Below are 21,162 nucleotides of genomic sequence, written 5' to 3'. Positions count from 1 at the left end.
TATTGTTGTTGTTGCGGTTTTTTTAAGTTTGTTGCATGGGGAACTGTGCCAGCTCACTAGCCATGATGCTGGAGTTTCTCCCTTGCTGAATTTCTGGGCCTGAAGAGTGAGAAACTCTAGAGACCCCTTTGGAGAGGGCAGAGATTGCCACAGAACTGGCTTCTGTCCTAGACTGAGGAGCTGTCATTATTCATCATTTCATACTCTGGCTTCCTCTAAGAAAACCATTAGTGATGGATCCAATGGGGATAAAAATATTGTATGAAACGTTCTATGATTGTATTTTGCCAGAGGGTTAAATAAAGATCATCTGCCATAGCTTTCCCTAAGGATTGGATGTTTCCCAGATCCCAACAGCGATACTGAAATGCAAAGACTACAATTGGATTACATCGCAGGAACCGTCACACTTATATTTGACAGCTTTAAAACATTTTTAAAATGTGTTTCTAAGGGTTGGGAGTGAGGAGAGGGACATGTTTTCTAAAGAGCCCTTTTCATGGTGGCAAACAAACTGTCTCTAAACTTTTCTGTTAATAAACAAGGGATTCCAGTGACTATGAAAACTAATACAGGGCCTGGCAATGTTGAACACAAAGAACAATGGATCAATTCTTAACTGTAAGGTCATATGCATTAAATAAGGCAGTTCTGATGGCAAATCAATACTGTATTGTGTATTTCCTATAGCAGATGGTGAGACATAGATCTGCTGTAGCAGGAACAGGAATGTCATCAGGAAATATCAGTTTGGACAAATGTGGGTTACCACCAGCAGGGAAAGAGCTGGATTGATCGTGATCTATCTCCCTTCATGGTGAAAATGTCAGGTCAGAGGTGAATATTCATGTGGTCCTTGGAAAGGGGGAAAGAGAAATCAATAAGCTAAACACTCTACCTAATAAGGGAACTATTTTCTCCAAGGTGAGTTCTTTTTTCATGGAGTTGGTATTCCTGTCCCTGATATGTCAGTAATGCTGTCTTAGAGATGCAACAAAAGATTTCATAGAAAACCAAAGGGCAGATTCCATAGTTTGGGAACAAGGGTTATGTCAGCTTGATTCTATCTAAGCATTTCCCTGGAAGTCTGGGTAAAATTTAAATAAAGTTTTCCTTCATTCCAAGGAACAACCTAGACCCTTTGAAACCATGGCAAAAGAGTACCAGGCAAAAAAAAAAAAAGAAAACCCACATTTTTAGGCCTAGTTTGCAATGCTCTTGTCTTGGGATCTTGCAAAACTACCTAATCTCTGTATATCTCTATACATTGGCTTGTATGATAATGTTTTGATTTTTCTTTGTAGAGATGTTACACAGGATCTAATTGATAACATCAATATTTTGGCATATGGGATCAGAACATGAAGGCAGTTCTTTCCAAGTCAGGATCGGGGTGCTTGTCTAAATCGAATAGGCTCACTTCTCCTAACCACACTCGGAAAGTCTCCTGCCACTCATGTGCATAAGGATTCAGAAGAGCCTCTATTCTCTACCCCAGAATATTTTATTTTAAACTTGCTGACATTGGCTGGGTTTCAAGAGCCCAGTAGGTTCACAATCCATTAGCCTGGTTTCTGAATGGAAACCAAATGAATTGCTTTCATTGTTTGTTCCTACCTTTTCCAGGCACCTTTTAAAAATGAACAAGAGCAGCTCTGATTTGGAGAAAGTGAGCCAGGGCTCTGCAGAGAGCCTCAGCCCATCCTTCAGGGGCGTCCACGTCAGCTTCACCACTGGCTCCACGGACAGCCTGGCCTCAGACTCCAGGACCTGCAGCGATGGAGGTAACACACTCGACCTTGACAGAGAGGCTTAGGGTCTCGTGGACCTGCAAGGCCAGTCCTGGATTGGTTGCCAGGATTCGGAAGGGCTGTGCAAAGCCCGCTGTCTCGGTCCTGCTTTCTCCATGGAAGCATGACTTCTTCAGGGAGTAGTGGAAGTTAATTCCCTACTGAGTATTGTGACAAGCCACCTCATCCGTGGTGCCCTTGCCGATTATAAGCACATTAGCATGGCAGCAAGGTGGGAGGAAGATGAGGTTGAAAGATATTGAAAGGCTCCTGATTCCTTGGGTAACCATCTATGTATAGGTCTGTTCTCCATTTTTATCCTCAGGGTTAGTTCTAAGGGGGTTGGATGTCTATAAGCCACAAGTCACCCTCTCTGTCAATCTCTCTCTCTCTCTCTCCTCTCTCCCCACCCCCACACTTACTTGCACACAGCGGTGTTTACATACATGTTGAATTAAAGCATGGAGGCTTCATTAGGCCACCATCCATCCCACTTTCCAGACTCAGCTCTAAGTCACAATATGTGAATATGTCTTGATTGGGCATGTCCCTGTAAAGGAACTTTTGTTTTTCTGTCCTTGTGGCCTGGATGGGTGGTATTTAAAACCTCTCACCCTTTCAACATTCTTGCAGGGGTGCGTGTGTGTGTGTGTGTGTGTGTGTGTGTGTGTATGTGTGTGTGTGTCCCCTCCTGTGAGTCTCTTCGACATGTATCAATTAGCATGTTGGGTTTAGACATGTGCCAGCGTGACTTCCTTTCTCATTCCTGTGGAAGTATTTCTTCTCAGTAGGCAATTCTGCAGTAGAGGGTTCCATCGTAAATTTACTGCTAGCAACATTTGTCTATCTAAAAGATAGGTGGTGACTAAGGAAAAAGCGTTGTGTTGTAAGTTAGTCTGTGGTGTGTTCCGATGGGAAAGCTCTAATAGCTTTCGCATAAAAACAGGAAATATCTTAGCCTTGATTTGGGAGGAATGTAGCAAAAAAGGATTTTCTTTTTCTGCAGATTTTTCTAGGCTCCTATCTTCTTCCTTTTCCCATCCCATTGTGCCAAAAATTCAACGAGGCAAATTATTCCATAGAGGGCTGGGCATGTCAGCCATTAGACCCTGTGCTGGTCAGCTCTGATCCGGTCTCTTGGGGACTGTGACTGGTTCTGAGAAAATGAGCTGTAATGGACCCCTCCATCGGCCACCAGTCAGCAGGTATTATGAGAACTGGGCTTCATTGCTTCAACACTTTGCTTCTCTGAAGCAGTAAGTTATGACATCTGGTCTCAGGGCTCTTAAGGACCAGCTAGGAAAAAGGTAGTTAAAACACATGACACTTGGGTGGATGGGATAAGGCAGGAAATTGGGCCACCCAGAACATGAGTGCTTCTACGACTTTCTAAAGGCTTCCAGAAGAGAGAGAATCAATGAGGACCTACTGGGGGTAGGGGTGAGGGCTTCAGGGAGGGCTTTTTGAGAAGGTGGGACTTCGGGAGGGAGGAGTGAGGAGGAGAGGGCTTTCTAGGTTAAGGAAATATTAATAATAAAACAGGAATAGGGATGACAGTGCACACCTGGAAAAGGATGAGACCAGCCTGACATGCTTCAGGTGAGGGGGAGGGGGATGTGAGGTTGGTGGAAAGCCCGGGGCTAGATTGCACGAGGCCCTGCACAGCCATCTGTGGAGGTGAGAGACGGGGAACCACGGGAGGTTTGTGAGTACAGCGTGGGCACCTAATTCAGACTTTTCTGTTAGTTTCTCAGAGCACGAATTAAAACGAACATATTTTCATGGTATTCCTTTGTTACAAGCCAGATATTCAGTGGAAATACACTTCAAAATTTGGATTCCTAGATTGACAAGAAGATATGTACCTTGTCACTAGACTCTGGCCCCTTACAGACAACCACTTTTATCTTTTGCTCCTGGGTATGGCTCTGTACCTGGAACCATGTTTTGAAACTGGCAAGAGACCAAAGGGGTATATTCATTCATTCATATTCTCTCTCGCTCGCTCTCTCTCTCCCCCCCCTCCTTTTTAATGTCTCAAGCATTAATCTGGAATATATACCGAGCCACTGGTCATATAATGTGAGAAGTCTTTCAGCTTCTCACCATTTACCAGGACAACTTGCTTTTCAATTTGTTATTGAACAATTATCTTTCATTCCCATGGGTCCTTACTGACTTTTATCTTGTAGCTGAAATATTTACCCATTCACGACTTTAGTTACTATGTGGGCTGGAGTAATGACACTGAGACAGTGGTTCAGACAAGAAGAAGTAGAATCAGTTCAAGCTGAGGTTCTCTGAAACTTGAGTGTAGTGTCTGCCTCTCTAAAATTATACATTAAGTCAAAAGATACCGTCAGACTCTACATTTATTTTGTCAGGAAAAATTCACTAATGGAAACAATGCATTTTGTTAACTTTTTGCATCCCTGAGTGAGTTAAGGAAAAAGTCACCCCAGGACGTGGCATAATAGAAGTTTGTGTAAACTTCTTGGAAATTTATCAGGGTTAATGGTTAAAGTGAGTGATCTACCATTCGGGTTTTATAGCACAAAGTACAGTTTTCCATTTTATAAGAAAAACATAATTGAGATCTATAGCTTTGTTCCATATTTAAAAACAGGAGTTAATTCTAAAGTGTTATGGTGACCAAATGTCATTTTTGTATTAATATTAATTTCGCCTCTTTATACTTGTATCGAATTTCACATTTCTCCCAGCACATTTGCTATTGCATTTGTCCACGCGGGCAGTTCAGTTGCACAGTGAGTCAACTCGATGGAAGGAAAAATGTGTCTAAGCAGTTGTTTGGTTTGTGCTTAGTTGGGGAAGGACAGACTGCATGTGTCCGGACAGATCCATGAAGGCTGCCAAGGGGAAGGTTGTCTGCAGGGAACGGGTGGGTGCATATGAGAGAGAAATCATCAGTGGAATGACCGTCGGAAATGTCATCAGAACACTCTTGTCCTTTATGCGATTCCTTCTAAATATGCAAACCTAATGTCACATGGAGAGCACGTCCCTCTTTGATTTAGGATAACATGAAAATTCAGTTCAGCAGTTCAACAAACATGTTTGAATGCAGGGGATTAGAGGAGATTAGAGAGTTCTCTGTTGAACTGAAACCATCGGCACCAGCAATAGATAGGAAGTCTAACAATACAGTGTATATAGGTATAAACTCACGTGAATGTCTGTACCAGGGCAGTGTAGTTATTCTCATTTTTATAGCTAGCAAACCAGAGGTACAGAAAGTTAATTAAATATTTTGATAGTAGCTTGTTTTGCTTAACAATAATGCCAGGCAGTTTATATATATGTGTGTGTTAGCTCAATCACTCATTTGATAGATATTTGTTGAATGCAAACTCTATGCTGGGTGCAATGCTAGATGCTGAAGACCCAGCAGTGGAAAGAAACTCCTAGTCCCTTCTTTCAGAGGGCTTGCATACTGGTAGGGAGAGATAGGCGATGGGAAGATAAAGAAATAAAGTAGCTAGCGTGGCAGGCGGTAGCTAAGTGCTTCCATCAACAGCATATGGAGGCCAGGCACGGTGGCTCACACCTGTATTCCTAGCACTCTTGGGCAGGCCAAGGCAGGAGGATCGCTTGAGGTCAGGAGTTCGAGACCAGCCTGAGCAAGAATGAGATGCCATCTCTACTAAAAATAGAAAAAATTAGCCGGGTGTGGTGGCACGTGCCTGTAGTCCCAGCTACTTGGGAGGCTGAGGCAGGAGGATTGCTTGAGCCCAGGAGTTTGAGGTTGCTGTGAGCTAGGCTGACACCAATGTACTCTAGCCCGGGTGACAGAGCAAGACCCTGTCTCAAAAAAAAAAAAGGCAGCATATGGAACTGACTTTTAATTTTACTAACTTGGAAGAAAACCTTTAATGATAATGTTACACCAGAAGATTGAAAGTTCACGATTCCAGAACCACACTTGGGCTGTCGGCATGGTCTGTGAAGGTGTCTAGAGCCTTTCTTCCAAACTGAGACAGGGCTTCTCTTCTTTTGCATGTAATCACATTCATGTCTTGATCATTGTTTCCTGGGACGATTAAGTGGTCTGGAGAAACTCCTCACAAATGCTACATTTTCCATCCAGTTGTAAAATGCTAATAACATGCTTCCAGTTTCAGACCACGTTTATCTTCTTAAAAAACCAAAGGCTCCTTTTGAAGGAATGCTTTCCTTTAAAAAAAAATTCTGTGTTTAATGTTGAGCCTGTTCTGATTGTAGAACCAAACAAGAGGTTGCACAATTTTCCTTGGGAGGGAAAAGTTTCATGTAAAGCTAGAGCATCCCTCTGTCCCCGCACTTCGAGGGACTGGCAGAAACCTGCATGATTGCCACTTCCAGCAAGGTGCCTACACACATGGCTTTAGTTTTCTCACCTCTAACATGAGGGGATTGAACTAGGCCGCAGGGAATGGGCAAGGTTTTCTCCAACTGCTTTGTCCCCTGAACTTTGCACGTAGTAGGTGCTCAAGAAATAGTGGCTGAATGAGTGGATAAATCTATATGGATAAATCTATGGATAAATCTACACAATCTGTTATCCTCATTAAAAAAAAAAATCCATAAAATACTACAAGTTTTTCCAACAAAAGAAAATTCCATTCACTTTACCTTACTCGAAGTTGGAGAACAGTCAAGCACACAAGCTAAGAGCTTGGGCAAACTTCGCTGGGGCTCTGCCCTTTGCTCTCCCCCCAGCTGCTGTCAGATAGCAGAGCCGTGCACAGGGAGAACCAAAACAGGACTGACCACTTCCTCTGTAAGCACAGCTCTCATTTTGGCTGCAGAGAACAATGAAAGTACCTATTAAAACCCAGCAAGAAGAGAGGGCTCTATAATAAGGAAAACCTCACAGTACCACGTTTGAACTTTTGGCCTGCATTTCTGCAGAGGGGGTAAGCTGTTCTTCCCAACCACTGAAATCCTGATTTCTCATCTCTGCTTTCTACATAGAATGACACCAAACTAGTATACCCTTCCCCTAGGTCTTTTTACGATCCCACCCAATGCGCCTTATGTGATTTGTAGCTTCCCACTAGACACACATTGACTAAAGGGATGCGGGGATTTCTACTGGATAGTCAGAAACTTCCTTTATATGCAGAATTGAGAATTAGAAGGAAAACTTAGGAACTGGGGTTCAGAGCCCTCTGGCCCAACTAGTATGCAAAATTACTAAAAACCTATCACTGATATAACTAAAACGTAGGCAAAGTTCCCAAAAAAGTGTTTTCCACTCTTACCCCTTTTACACCCTTAATTGTAAGCCAGACTTTGGAAACAGCCATCTAACTCCAGCATAAAACCAGGATGTATTTGAATTAGCCTCATGTCCCCTTGGATTGGAGTCCTGAGAATATGGGCTGTTGACCAAAGTTATTCAGGAGTTTTTAGGCAGATTTTTTTCTGAACCGGTGGTCTGCCTGTGAATTTTGAACTATTTTAGGTGGCAAGGCATATTCTACCCTCTTCTTTCTGGCTCTTCTAAATCCAGAGTGTGGCAGCTGCTACAAATAGTAAGAATCTAGTTGCTATGTTGCTTAAGGCTATGTTTATGAAGAGGTGGTTCCCTAAGTTAGTCAAGAAAATGACAGAGCTGGAGTGGACCTTTAGGAATAGCCGCTGATTCCCCATAAGACAGCGACTGCTTATCACGTGGTGGAGAAATCAGTTACATCTAGAAGGGCCACAGGTTAGCATCTATTTCAAAGTAGCCCTGAGAATATTAACACCTGAGAAGCCATAGGATCCCCAGGGACCTGGGGGCTCCCAGAGTGAATTAAGGCCTTTCACCAGCTGTCCCTCCACATCTGGAGAGCTTCGAGGAGCTGCAAGTTCAGAAGGTGGTGTCGCAGAACCAGGCACATTTTTTTTCCAAATACAAAAATCATAATATGTGTACACGGCGCCCAGTTATCCAGGTAAAGTCCACATTTCAGGTGAGCCTTACTTCACCTGGTAAGGTTTGTGAAACCATAGGCCGTTGCTTCTGCAGGGCAAGTTCATGGTTCAGGAGCGTTTGTTTATGCAGTCCCATTCTCTGATGAGTACATATATTACGGGTTGCTTGGTAATAAACTCACAGCATCTAAGAAATAAAGAAAAATGAATTTGGCCAGGTGCAGTGACTCACGCCTGTAATCCCAGCGCTTTGGGAGGCTGAGGTGGAAGGATCACTTGAGGCCAGGAGTTGGAGACCAGCTTGAGCAACATAGCAAGACCCCACCTCTACAAATTATAAAAACAATTAGCCAGGTGTGGTGGCATGAGCCTGTAGTCCCAGCCATTCTGGAGGCTGAGACAAGAGGATCGCTTGAGCCCAGGAGGCTGAGGCTGCTGTGAGCTATGATCTCACCACTGCACTCCAGCCTGGACAACACAGTGAGATCCTGTCTCTAAAAAAAAATAATAATAATAACTAGCCCATGTGCTAATCCTTGGAGCCATGCCTCCCTCCAGATTATTAATATCCCATGCCAGATTTACCCAAGCAGTTGTGGGGTATAGATCTGATCAAAGTCACTAACACAACTCCCATAGAAAAGCAAGAAAACACAGCATAGGGTATAGGAGAAAACCACTCTCTCTCGGCTGCTTGAACACATCTTGGTGCTGGGCCCTACCATACAGTCTAAAGCACAACCTCTTGATTCTCTTTGGTAATCTAGGGAATAAGAAATGTTACAGATTATTATTTTTTTTTTTAGAGATTCCTGCTACTCCTATGGATTGCAAAATTTGCCAGCTTCAGGCTGTGTGAACTAGAGAGAGGAGCTTTTGCAACGAGATAACCATCTGCCTGGAGGCGTTTGCTTTCAGGGGCAGCTTTGAGACAAAATGCTTGTTTGGAAAGGTTGAAAATGGAGAGAGTGGCTGAAATTATAGACTATTAGTGCTGGGAGGGGCCTTCCCAATGATGCAATCCGTCATTTTTAAACGAGGAAACCCAGCTGGATAAGGCCAACAGCTGGCGAAGGTTTCATTCCGCTGGTCACCATTGAATCAGGGTAGAAGCAGAAAGGGGCATATTGGAGGCATCAAAAAGCCTCACCTGGCTGGGCGCGGTGGCTCACGCCTGTAATCCGAGCTCTCTGGGAGGCCGAGGCGGGAGGATTGTTTGAGCTCAGGAGTTCGAGACCAGCCTGAGCAAGAGCGAGACCCCCGTCTCTACTAAAAAAAAAATAGAAATTATCTGGACAACTAAAAATATATGGAGAAAATTAGCTGGGCATGGTGACACATGCCTGTTGTCCCAGCTGCTCGGGAGACTGAGGCAGTAGGATCGCTTGAGCCCAGGAGTTTGAGGTTGCTGTGAGCTAGGATGACGCCACGGCACTCACTCTAGCCAGGGCAACAGAGTAGGACTCTGTCTCAAAAAAAAAAAAAAAAGCCTCACCTTAAAGACAAGGAAGATGAAACCAATAAAAATGGGGAAATAGCTTAAGGCTTAAAGAAGGCACTAGCCAAGAAACTGACTTGTTAGCAACCTCTCTGGCTGTCCCTGTCACTGCCACGCTGATGAAAGTATGGACCAAACATCTGATCACATCCCACCTGCAGCCCCCACCCGGCCCCTGCCGTGTTGATGATAAATTGAGATCAGACACCTGGGTGGTGCAGAAAGGTCAGGAAATGCAGGTGTGCTCCCTGCTGGCCAACCCTCTTACTCATCAGGCTGGGGGTTTGGTGGCTCAGACTTTCTGTCCTTTGAGAGCCTCCTAGGTAGGTGGTCTTGCCCTCCCTTTTTTAGCTTCTGAGGAGGAAGGGAACCATCCACCTTAGCCTCCTCCTGTAGCTTTCTTGGGAAGCATGGGATGGGCAGACCCATGGACTCCAGGGTTTTAGAGCCTGCCAGGCCGGGAGCTCCCCCCGCTGTGGCTGGCTGCTGCTTGTGCAGCCTCCACTCTGACTACTGAGGGGAAAATTCATGGGCATGTACAGCTGGCTGATCCCAACTGTGCCACTGCTGCTCCATTTATTATTAACCTGAGCCCTCCTGGAAGGGGTATAAATCACTCATTCAGCCTTGCCGGCAGGAGCCCCGCCCATCACTAACAAAGCAGGGTAAAATGGGAAGGGTAACTATGATCTTGATAAAGCACTAGGAAGAAAAAGGGGTTGCTACTGCAGACTGGAAAGAGGGCAAGGGGGCGTGAGAAGCATCGTGCTGCCTCCTGAGCCTGGGGAGGGTCCAGGATGGGGTTGGTGTGGGGTCCGACAGGCGTGCTCGGCTGCCTGGGGGCTGCTCTTTGCACGATCCCGTTTGTTCTCAGATCCTGTGTCCTACACGCTGCGTGCTCCGACTTTATGGTTCCAAGACTTTGCATTCGAGGTTGTACTAGGCAGGAGGCCCCTGCGGTCACCCACTGGTGCTGCCCCGGCCAGTGCGGCTGGGGCATGAATATCGGCGCCCACCATGCCCAAGGACGTGGCCATCCACCCTCCGTGTGCATCGTGCCTTTTTCGTTCGGTCCCACTGCCGAGATGGGGCGAGGTGCAGAGAGACACTACATGCTCTGCCCTGAGGTGACATGGCACGGGGGACTCAGTGAGGAGGGCACATCCTAAGTCCCCATTTCCTTGAATCTAAGACCCGTATTTCTTTCACATCTTAACCTTCAGGATGATAGGATGTATTTTACAACCTATGGATATGGTTAAGGTTTCTTTTATCCCCCTAAAAGCTGTTATTCAAATAACAGATCCATCTGAGAGTCAGTTCTTAGAATGAAGGAAATGAGTATTATTCCAATCTGCTTTTTTCTCTGTCCATTTATACCTATCTCTTTACTACACATTTTTTACTTAAGCTCTTGCTTCACTGTGAAGCCACCATTTTATACATTGATAAGAAGAATGACGTCCGGCCTTCACCTTATAAGAGCTGGCCCTCCCCTCCCCATCTCGTGTGCTGCCCGGACAGGTTTTCTGAATGTCCCTGTGCTCTGTGGACGCCTGTGGCCCTGCTTGAACCTTCCCCCACTTCCAGTTCAGTATCCCTGTGCTCCACTCTGGGAACCGTGAGGCCTTGAAAAGACCTGCTTTCCTTTAAGATCTGTTTTGTCATTTATAAAATCACATTCTCCATCCTTCTACGATGCCTGTGGACCTGCCCTGCTCGCTAAGCCAGCAGGGTGTTTGTGAAAACACAAAGAACTTCACACCGAAAAGGAAGAATTTTACCATAGGTCAACTGTTACACCTTCCGTAAACCTGACATTTTTAAATAATCCAGTCAAACCACACAGGTTCAAGTTTGTTTTTGCTGTTGCAGCACTGTTTGTAAAATATTTGAAAAAATATAGATGTCTACCCAGGGGGACTGGTTCGATAAATTATGATACTACATATGATGATATATTATGGTATGGTTGCTTAAAAGAATTAGATAGATCTGTGCATCTAATGCGAACTCTCTCCAAGATGTGAAAGAAAAGCAGTATTCCCATCAGTGGGCACTGTTTGCTCTCTCTCGTGTCAACGTGTGTGTGTGCACATTTGTTTGCATTGTTGGAAGAATGGGTGACAAACTTCTGCCAGTGGTTTTCTCTGATGCTAAGAAGGGACAGGGTGCTAAGAAGGGACAGGGTAGGAGGAAGACTTGTCAATGCATACCTTTTGTCATTTTTTGTCCACTGTGCATATATTGTCTATTCAAGAAATAGAAAAGAAGTGAAATAAAATTAAGTTCTTTGATTAAAAAAAAAAATCATAATAATGCTGCAGGACCCTGGAACCAAGTGGCCTTGGCCTTGGCCTGATCGTTTGTGTTTCTCCTTTCAGGTCCGTCGTATGAGCCGGCTCACTCGCCCACCATCAGCGGGAAGAAGCTCTTTGCTCCCGTTCCATTCCCTTCGGGCTCCACTGAGGATGTGTCCCCCGGTGGGCCCCTGCAGCCCCCGCCTCTCCCCCAGAAAAAGATAGTGAGCCGCGCAGCCTCCTCCCCGGATGGCTTCTTCTGGACCCAGGGCTCGCCCAAGCCCCGGACAGCAAGCCCCAAGTTGAACCTAAGCCACTCGGAAACCAACGTCCACGACGAGTCTCACTTTAGCTATTCCTTTAGCCCCGGGAACCGCCACCGTCACGGCTTCTCCTCTTCCGAGCCCCTGGAGAAAGCTTTCAAAGGCAGTGGCCACTGGGTCCCCGCGCCGGGGCTGGCGGGCAACAAAAGCAGCTGCGGGAGCCCCGGCCTGCAGTGCAAAGGGGCCGCCTCCGCCTCGTCCTCCCAGCTGAGCGTGTCCAGCCAGGCCTCCTCTGGCAGCGCCCAGCTGCAGCTCCACAGTCTCCTGAGCAGCATCAGCAGCAAGGAGGGGACCTACGCCAAGCTGGGGGGCCTCTACACCCAGTCCCTGGCCCGCCTCGTGGCCAAGTGCGAGGACCTCTTCATGGGCGGCCAGAAGAAGGAGCTCCACTTCAACGAGAACAACTGGTCGCTCTTCAAGCTGACTTGTAACAAGCCCTGCTGTGACTCGGGGGATGCCATTTACTACTGTGCCACCTGCTCCGAGGACCCCGGCAGCACCTATGCTGTGAAAGTAGGTACCACCCCGTCCTTGCGTGCTGCAGCAGCACTGGCTGGTCCTGGTGTGGGCAGAATTATGGCTTGAGCAAGCCATTTCGCCTCTCTGGGCTTTAGGAAAAGGCTCGATTCCTAAGAATCCTTTTCCCCCTTAGCAATCAGTGATGACGCTCTCTGCCTGGCCTAGCACATGGGGCAATGAGAATTGTAGATGAATGTAAGACGCATTCTGTGCTTTCAGGAATGAACCTATGTGATCTAGTTGGATTAAGAAAACAGTTGCCTTTTAGTGCAACAGAATTCATTCATCTATTCAGCAGGTTTTTATTGAGTGTCTACTATATGCCAGGGATTTTGCCATGATCTCAGTACATAGGGGTGAACACAGGTTCCTTATGGGGCTTATAATGTAGTGAGGGAGATGCACAATTGAGATATTGTTTTTCCAATGTTAGGGCCAGAAGCAGCATTAGCCCTAGGCATTGTCTGGAACAATACCAGTAATAATAACATTTATTGAACATCCACTATACAGCTAGACTCTTGGCTAGGCGTATTAGCTACATTGCCTATAATCCTAACAGTAACTCTGTAGGCTACGTAGGTCTACAGATAGGGAATCTGAGGCTCAAAGTGGATTAAGTTGCCCACAGCTAGTTGATTTAATGATTAAGTAAGTTGCACACTTCATCTATGGCTGAAATGGCTTTGAACCCTGGTTTGTTTGTTGCCAAAGCTTAAGCTAAGATCCTCTCAGTTAAGGTAAATAAAATTCAGAGAAGTGAAGTGACTAGCCCAAGGTAACACAGCCTTTTAACCTCTGATGCTGGATCAGGGCTGTTGCTACCCCACCTCATTGCTGTCCCAGAGTGCAGCTCTGCAAGAGCTAATGGAACCGTCTACACCCATTTGAACCACTGTGGTCTCTACCATGGTTCCATGATCTCTATCTCTACCATGCAGTCTCTATCAGTTCTTCCTTACGGCGTGTTTTCTCATCTTCCTTCGGCGTTTCTTGAATACCTGGTGGGTCCATGGCCTTCTATAAATGCAGGCTTTTGTGGGGAGTAAGAAAGGGGACCCTGAGCTCTCTTCTGCCATCCCCTGTTCCAAGACATTCCTTTTTTTCCAGTTAGAAAAATGCAAACAGTGAACTAACTTGAAATGGTCTTAGTGGGGTAGCTTGCTTACCAGCAAAATTTTTTTTTGAGACAAGGTCTCACTCTGTCGCCCAGGCTGGAGTGCAGTGGCACAATCATAGCTCACTGCAGCCTCGAACTCCGGAGCTCAAGCGATCCTCCCGCCTTGGCCTCCCAGAGTGCTAGGATGACAGGTGTGAGCCACTGCATCTGGCCACCAACAAAATTTTTAAAAATAGTATGATTATTAGCCAGGGAGATTGCAGTGAATTTTATTTTGAGATTTTTGTTTTAAGAAATTTGTGACACCACCATAAAATAGAGATTGGGAACCCCTCGTTGATATGTTCAAGGGGCTATATATAATTACTTGCTGCCTTCCTGTGAAAAAGCTGGAGAAGTGGCTACTAGGAAGACCCAGTTTATTGTACAGAAATCAAGGGCCCAAAGGCTGGGAGATTATGGCCAAGATAGCAGGCACTGGATGGAGAACACACAGATGTCCCGAATGAGATTCTGTGGTATTATTTTTTGAACTCCATTGGCTCTTTATTATCTAAACTCAGCAGCTACTTTCCTGGTAAGCCATACTTCCCTGCCTCTCCCCCGACCAAAGAAAAAGAATCCCAGAGTTTCTCTTCCTCTTAGGATGGTGCTGTATCCAGTAGAGGAAAAAGTGATTGGACCCTGTCTGAGCTGAATATGATTATCCTGGGCTTGTCATTGTGGGCTGAGATCCAGGTTCTGTTGTCGTCCAAGGCAAGGGGCTTAACTTTGAGCTCCTTGAAAGCCGAGGGGATGAAGTGTGTTTAGGAAGTTCGTGGCTTTCACTAGCCCCAGCGAACCTGAGAATGTGATCTCTGGATCATCCTTCTTCTACCTTGAACCCTCCCTGTGTTCAGGTGCATCGGTCACTCTCGCCTTGGCTCCTGGGACTGCACCTGGGGACTCATTCTGTGTCAAGAGAGAACTTACCTCTGCATTTTGAGGAGGAAAAAGCCTGGTGAAAAGGCTTAATCCCTCTTGCTCATGGGATAGAAAGTGAGGTGACTCTACTGCAAGAAGTAAGGGATGGAGTCTCCTGGCACAAGGTACCTGGTTCTGCCCCTGAATCCGAACCCTGGGGCAAAAGGTTTTGTTTTTTTATATTGATAAGTGATTGTGCTGTGCAGCTTGGACTCCAGGGCCTCGTATAATAATGTAGAATTAGCCATATTCTCCAATAAACAATGCAGAAGAAATTCAGCTTTCCCGGAGGATGTTAAAAACAAGCATGGCTCCTTATTTCGTTAGAAATCTAAGCCACACAAAATCAGAACCTAAGCCTTGGTCCTCTAAAGAAGAGAGTCCCAGGCATTTCTTATCTCACTTTCTTGGAGACTCGGTAGCTCAAGGACCATCTCTGTACCAAGTGCAAAAGGAAATTTGGAAAATAGCATCAAATATGCAGAGTATGATAATTCTTGGAACAAGATTACCAGGAACAACAATATCAATTTGCAAATGTGCCCGGCCTGGTAATTGTGGGGGTGAGGGGTAGGGGTAGGAGCATCATTTCGCACGTGCAGCTGTTCCGCTTCATTAGCGCTCCGGTCTAGACGGAATACAGTCATCTGGGAGTCTGCAGGAGGGGGATTGGGTCTCGTTTCCAGCCGGCCGCCCGTCTCAGGCTGAGCTCATTTCATCTGCGCATGTTAAACAGGGAGCGGGCCCTGCAATCAGACGGAGCCTTGGTTGTGGAAGTCCCAGTTAACAATAGCAAGCTCACACCTGCTCACCGCTGATGCTGGAACCTTCGAGTCGTGGGCTCAGTGCCCTGCAGCAGTGAGGAGATGAAGCTGGCTCTTGTACCCCTATTGCATGAATATGTGGCAGGAAAAAAAAAATCATTAGCTGCGTGTGCGTATTCGAAGCTGTTTCATTTCTCAGCCATCTAGAGCTCCAGTGCGGTAATTAAGGACCTGTGTTAAGCCGCTGGGCCTTTCGTATTTAACAGACGTGACTTAGCCCAGATTTTCACCCGTGCATGTGACCCTGGCTCCAAAGTTTAAAATGAGTCTTGGCTCAGCAAAAAGTTTGAAATTTGAGCTGAACCAAAGGTCTTTGCACAGTTTGAGAGCTAAAATCTGAGTGTAGGACCCTCTGAAAAGGAAACAAGGCTGGAGGTGGGGGCCCGGGGGCAGGGGGTTAGAGAAGATGAGGATGCAGAAGAAGCCTTCCCTCCCCCACCCCACACTGTAGCATGATCTCAGGTGCCTGGCCCAGGGCTCCCGGGGCTGGTTAACATGCGCCCTGCACAGCCCTCTCCGTTGCAGGGCGCCGAGGAAGCTGTGTGTCTTCATGCCAGAGGCCCAGCACACTGATTTTGAAATGCATCCAGCCCAGTTTTCATTTACTCTGCTCCTTCATTTACATCTCTGTGCAAAATGTCAGCGGCTCAGACCAGAGCTCTGGGCCCAGAGTGTTTTCGGGACCCCAGCCTTTGATACCCCTGAGAAAGGGAGGGGGGGCCTCGAAAACACTTCCCAGGCCCCCTCTGCAGCTGCACTGTCTGCATTTGTACAATACCTGCAAGCCAGCTCTGGATGGCTCTGCAACACCATATGGCAACAGCCGAAATGACAAGAGCAGTCACTATAGCAACCTTTCCCATTGTGCTCGCCCTGGGCTAGGCCTGGTGCTGAAAGCCACCGCTGCACTATTTCATTTGATCCTCGCAATGGCCCTGTGCGGAAAGATCTATCACTGCCCCTGTTATTCAGAGCAGAAAACAGGCTCTGGGACAAATACTATTGATCCTCGTTATTCGTGGATTCCATATTTGGGAAATCACTGACCCACTAAAATTTATTTGTAATTCCAAAGTTAACACTCACAGCACTTTCCATTCATTTCTAGACATGCACAGGGCAGGGAAAAATTTCAGTCGCCCAGTGGGCACGTTTCCAGCTGAGGTGGAACAAAGCAATACTCTCCCATCTTATTTCAGACCTCACACTGGAAGCACGGGGCCTTTTCTGCAGTCTGTGTATTTCTTTGATGCATGATATTTGCATATATTTATGGGGTATATGTGAAATTTTGTTACATGCACAGAATGTGTGGTGATCAAGTGTTTAGGGTATCCATCACCTTCAGCATTTATCATTTCTCTGTGTTGGGTACATTTCAAGTCCTCTCTTCTATTTTGAAATACACAATACATCGTTGTTAACTGTAGTCACCCAACTCTGCTACTGAGCACTAGAGCTTATTCCTTCAATCGAACTGTATGTTTGTGCCCATTAATCAACCTATCTTCACCCACCCCCTCCCACCCATACACCCTTCCCAGCCTCTGGTATCTATCATTCATCTCTACCTCCAAGTCATCAACTTTTTTAGCTCCTACATATGAATGAGAACATTCAGTATTTCCCTTTCTGTGCCTGGCTTATTTCATTTAACATCGTGACCTCCAGTTCCATCCATATTGCTGCAAATGACAGAATTTCATTCTTTTTTTATGGCCAAATAGTATTCCATTGTGTGCGTATACCACATTTTCTTTATCCTTTCATCCATGGACAGATGCTTAGGTTGATTTCATGTCTTTGCTGTTGTGAATAGTGCTGCAATAAACATGGGTATGGATTCCTTTGATATATGGATTCCTTTTCCTTTGGATAAATACCCAGCAGTGGAATTTCTGGATCATATGGTAATTCTATTTGCAGTTTTTTGAGAAAGCTCCATGCTATTTTCCAGAGTGGCTGAACGAATTTACATTCCCACCAATAGTGTATAAGAGTTTCCTTTTCTCTGCATCCTTGCCAACATGTTATTTTTTGTCTTTTTTAATAATACCATTCTAACTGGGGTGAGACCATATTGTAGCTTTGATTTGCATTTCCCTGATGATTAGTGATGTTGAGTATTTTTTCATATACCTGTTGGCCATTTGTATGTCTTCTTTTGGGAAATGTCTGTTCATGTCTTTGCCGATTTTTAATGGGATTATTTATTTATTTATTTTTTACTGTTGCGTTGAGTCCCTTGTATGTTCTGGATATTAGTCCCCTGTCAGATTAATAGTTCGCAAATATTTTCTCCCATTCAATCGGTTGTCTCTTCACTCTGTTGATTGTTTCTTTTGCTGGGCAGAAGGCTTTTAATTTAATATAGTCCCATTTGTCTATTTTTGGTTTTGTTGTTTGGATTCTTAGCCGTAAAAGCTTTGCCTAGACCAATGTCCTGACAAGTGTTCCCTGTTTTCTTCTAGTGGTTTTGTAGTTTCGGATCTTATGTTTAAATCTTTAATCTGTCTTGAGTTGATTTTTGTGTATGGTGAGCGATACGGGTCCAGTTTCATTCTGCGTACGGCTATCCAATTTTCACAGCACTGTTTGTTGAAGAGGAGTTTAATGAGACGTTGCATGAAAACTGCATAGTTGGCACAGTGCCTTGCACGTTTAAGAGCCAGTATCTGTTGGAAGTGAGAAGGTGACAGTGATGTCCTTCCCCCATCCACAGAGGGCAGACAGTAGCTGGCCAACCGCTGAGTATTCATATGCAAGACTCTTTTTTTTGAGGACTCCTCCCAAATTTCCTTTTAAATGACAGATGACTGTCATTTAAAGACCTAGTACAGTTTGGTAGGCTAGAATAAGAAAGATCCTGAAACAATGTCCTTTAGACATGTATTCCAAAATCATTTTTGTTAGCATAATAGGAAGCAATGTCTGGGTAAAATGTATTTCTTTTTTATTTCCATTCTGCCTCTAAAATAAAGAGATTCCTAAATTAAGGTGTTATCCACTTCTGCCCCCAATTAGCTTTAAAAGAATTTCCTCAGAGGCTGAACTCCTGGATGCCAGGTTTCATGCTGAGGTTTGTATAGCCGCAATATAAATAAATCTCTGTGAAAAGGTGCTTGCAATAGAACTTCTAAAAACAGCACTCTTTAGCATTGTAATGCTTCATAAACTCTGCTTCATACTCATTCTAAAACAGCAGCCCAAAGGAAGGATCGTTTTGGGATTGTTGCAGGATGATATTTTATAGGCACATGTGAGAAGCCTTTCTTCTCAGGATAGCACACCCATCCTTGCCTTTCTATAACAAATGCCTGGGTGAGGTTGTATAATATTCACTTGAGAGAGGAGGCCACTTACCATCTTCAGTCCCTTTCAGTGTAATTACAGGACAACCGAGGCCTGGCAGAGGGCCATGATGGCTGGCTCAAGACTCTCCAGCTGAGAGGCGGCTGGATGAGGATAAGTGTTGCAGAGATCCTCAGGTGGCTGGCACCGTCTTTCGTGCAAGAAGAGACAGAAGAGGCAAGAAAGACATAGCTGTGTAGATTCCTGTGTGGGAAGGCACCCTTCCCACAGAGGAGCCTCAGATCGTCCATCTTGTTTATTCCTACCTTCATTTCAGAGGGTGCTTTTGGGCTGGCACTTTGAGTTCCCTGTTCCCCAAAGAGCTTTCTATTTTCTTTCAGCTACTGTGACTCACCCTTGGAGGAAAAGTCTGTGGCTACCACATAGCAGTGCCATTAGAATCAGCCTTGCAGGTCATGCCAGCTAGTAGGCATTGCGAATGTACCTGGATCTAGAAACTAGGGCAGCCTAAGAGAACTTCGCCAATCCTAAAGGTGTAGGGCCAGCCCCTGAGATTCCCTAAGAAGGGAGCAGACCAATAGTCAAACCCATCCATTGTCAGGTAGCTGCTGCTCCAGGTGAGAGGGATGAGAGTGAGGCTGATTCCTGTGTAAATTTTCATATGTTTTGCCTATTTTTTGATTGGGTTGTTTCTCTTTGTATTGTTGAGTTGTAAGAGTTTTTTGTAAACTCTAGATGCAAGTCCTTTATCAGATGTATGTTTGGCAAATATTTTCTCCCAGTCTCTTCCTTGTCTTTCCATTTTCATAATGGTGTCTTTAGAAGGACAAAAGTTTTGGATTTTGAAGTTAAGTATCTGAATTTTTTTTCTCTTATGTTTGACGCTTCTGGTGTGGTATCTAAGAAATATTTGCCCAACACAAGGTCTCAAAGATTCCCTCCTATGTTTTCTTCTAAAATGTGTATATTTTAGCTATTACCCTTAAGTCTGTGTGATCCACTTTGAGTTAATTTTTGTGTTGGGGAAGGGATTATCACATTGACTGCCACACTAGAAAAAAATTTTTTTTCCCCGAGGGCCACAGTGTTTTATTATGAAAATAGAATAAAAACTTCAAAAACAAAATGATCCTTTCTAATTTAATGAAAAATCTGTTATTTGTTTGTCTGTTTGTTTTCTCTGTATGAGTTATATGCAACTCACAGTAGTAGAATCCATTTTTACACTGCATGCCAATTGAGTTGTATGTGACTCACGACATACTTATTGAATTTGGTTCAGAGAATTGAGTGTTCACATGCTTTCACAAGGTCCCGGGCTCAAAACTAGCATGAGTTAAATGCAACTCACATGGCAGTTATTGTGTTAAGTTGACCTTTTTTTGGGCATGGAGACCCATATGTCCCCACATCATTTGTTGGACAGAACCACAGATTCCACTCTTCTTCTCACTTCTCCTTTTTTGCTCACAGATCTGCAAAACCCCTGAGCCCAAAACGGCCTCCTACTGCAGCCCGTCCGTGCCGGTGCACTTCAACATCCAGCAGGACTGCGGCCACTTCGTCGCCTCGGTGCCCTCCAGCATGCTCACCTCTCCGGACGCGCCCAAGGACCCTGCGCCCGCCCCGCCCTCACAGCCGCCTGCCCAGGAGCAGGACTGCGTGGTGGTCATCACCCGGGAGGTGCCCCACCAGACCGCCTCCGACTTCGTGCGGGACTCGGTGGCCAGCCACCAGGTCGAGCCCGAGGCTTACGAGCGGCGCGTGTGCTTCCTGCTCCTGCAGCTCTGCAACGGGCTGGAGCACCTGAAGGAGCACGGCATCATCCACCGCGACCTGTGCCTGGAGAACCTGTTGCTGGTGCACTGCGCGCCGCAGGCCGCCCCTGCCACCAACGCCCCTCCCGCGTCCGTCCCCGCCGCCCCGGGCCCCTCTGCCACCGTCCCAGCCGGGGCCACTCCCAGCCCGGCAGCCGGCCCCGCCGCCGAGGGAGCGCCCGGGGAAAAGCAGCTGCCCCGGCTCATCATCAGCAACTTCCTGAAGGCCAAGCAGAAGCCGGGCGGCACCCCCAACCTGCAGCAGCAGAAGAGCCAGGCCCGGCTGGCCCCCGAGATCGTGTCCGCCTCCCAGTACCGCAAGTTCGATGAGTTCCAGACCGGCATCCTCATCTACGAGCTGCTGCACCAGCCCAACCCGTTCGAGGTGCGGGCCCGGCTGCGGGAGCGGGACTACCGGCAGGAGGACCTGCCCCCGCTGCCCGCGCTGTCGCTCTACTCGCCGGGCCTGCAGCAGCTGGCGCACCTGCTGCTCGAGGCCGACCCCATCAAGCGCATCCGCATCGGCGAGGCCAAGCGCGTGCTGCAGTGCCTGCTGTGGGGGCCCCGGCGCGAGCTGGTGGAGCCCCCCGCCGCCTCGGAGGAGGCGCTGTGCGGCACCCTGCACAACTGGATCGACGTGAAGCGGGCCCTGGTGATGATGAAGTTTGCGGAGAAGGCGGTGGACCGCAGGCGGGGCGTGGAGCTGGAGGACTGGCTTTGCTGCCAGTACCTGGCGTCCGCGGAGCCCGGGGCCCTGCTCCAGTCGCTGAAGCT

At 46.4% G+C, this 21,162-nt stretch overlaps 1 protein-coding gene across 1 annotated transcript in view; it reads left to right on the top strand.

Moving 5' to 3' along the window:
- The window catches only part of LOC105814736 (tyrosine-protein kinase SgK223), a 92,126-nt gene that overhangs the window by 25,487 nt on the left and 45,477 nt on the right, over nt 1-21,162 (top strand). Inside the window, exons 3-5 of the mRNA XM_012649819.1 lie at nt 1,627-1,784; nt 11,595-12,346; nt 20,045-21,159. Coding sequence (XP_012505273.1) covers nt 1,627-1,784; nt 11,595-12,346; nt 20,045-21,159 — 2,025 coding nt within the window. The remainder of the gene's footprint in view (nt 1-1,626; nt 1,785-11,594; nt 12,347-20,044; nt 21,160-21,162) is intronic.

Source organism: Propithecus coquereli, unplaced genomic scaffold (assembly GCF_000956105.1).
Source record: "Propithecus coquereli isolate 6110/MARCELLA unplaced genomic scaffold, Pcoq_1.0 Scaffold304, whole genome shotgun sequence".
Classification (NCBI taxonomy): Eukaryota; Metazoa; Chordata; class Mammalia; order Primates; family Indriidae; genus Propithecus; species Propithecus coquereli.
The sequence above is the reverse complement of the archived record's forward strand: the minus strand, read 5'-3'. Positions and strand labels throughout refer to the sequence as shown.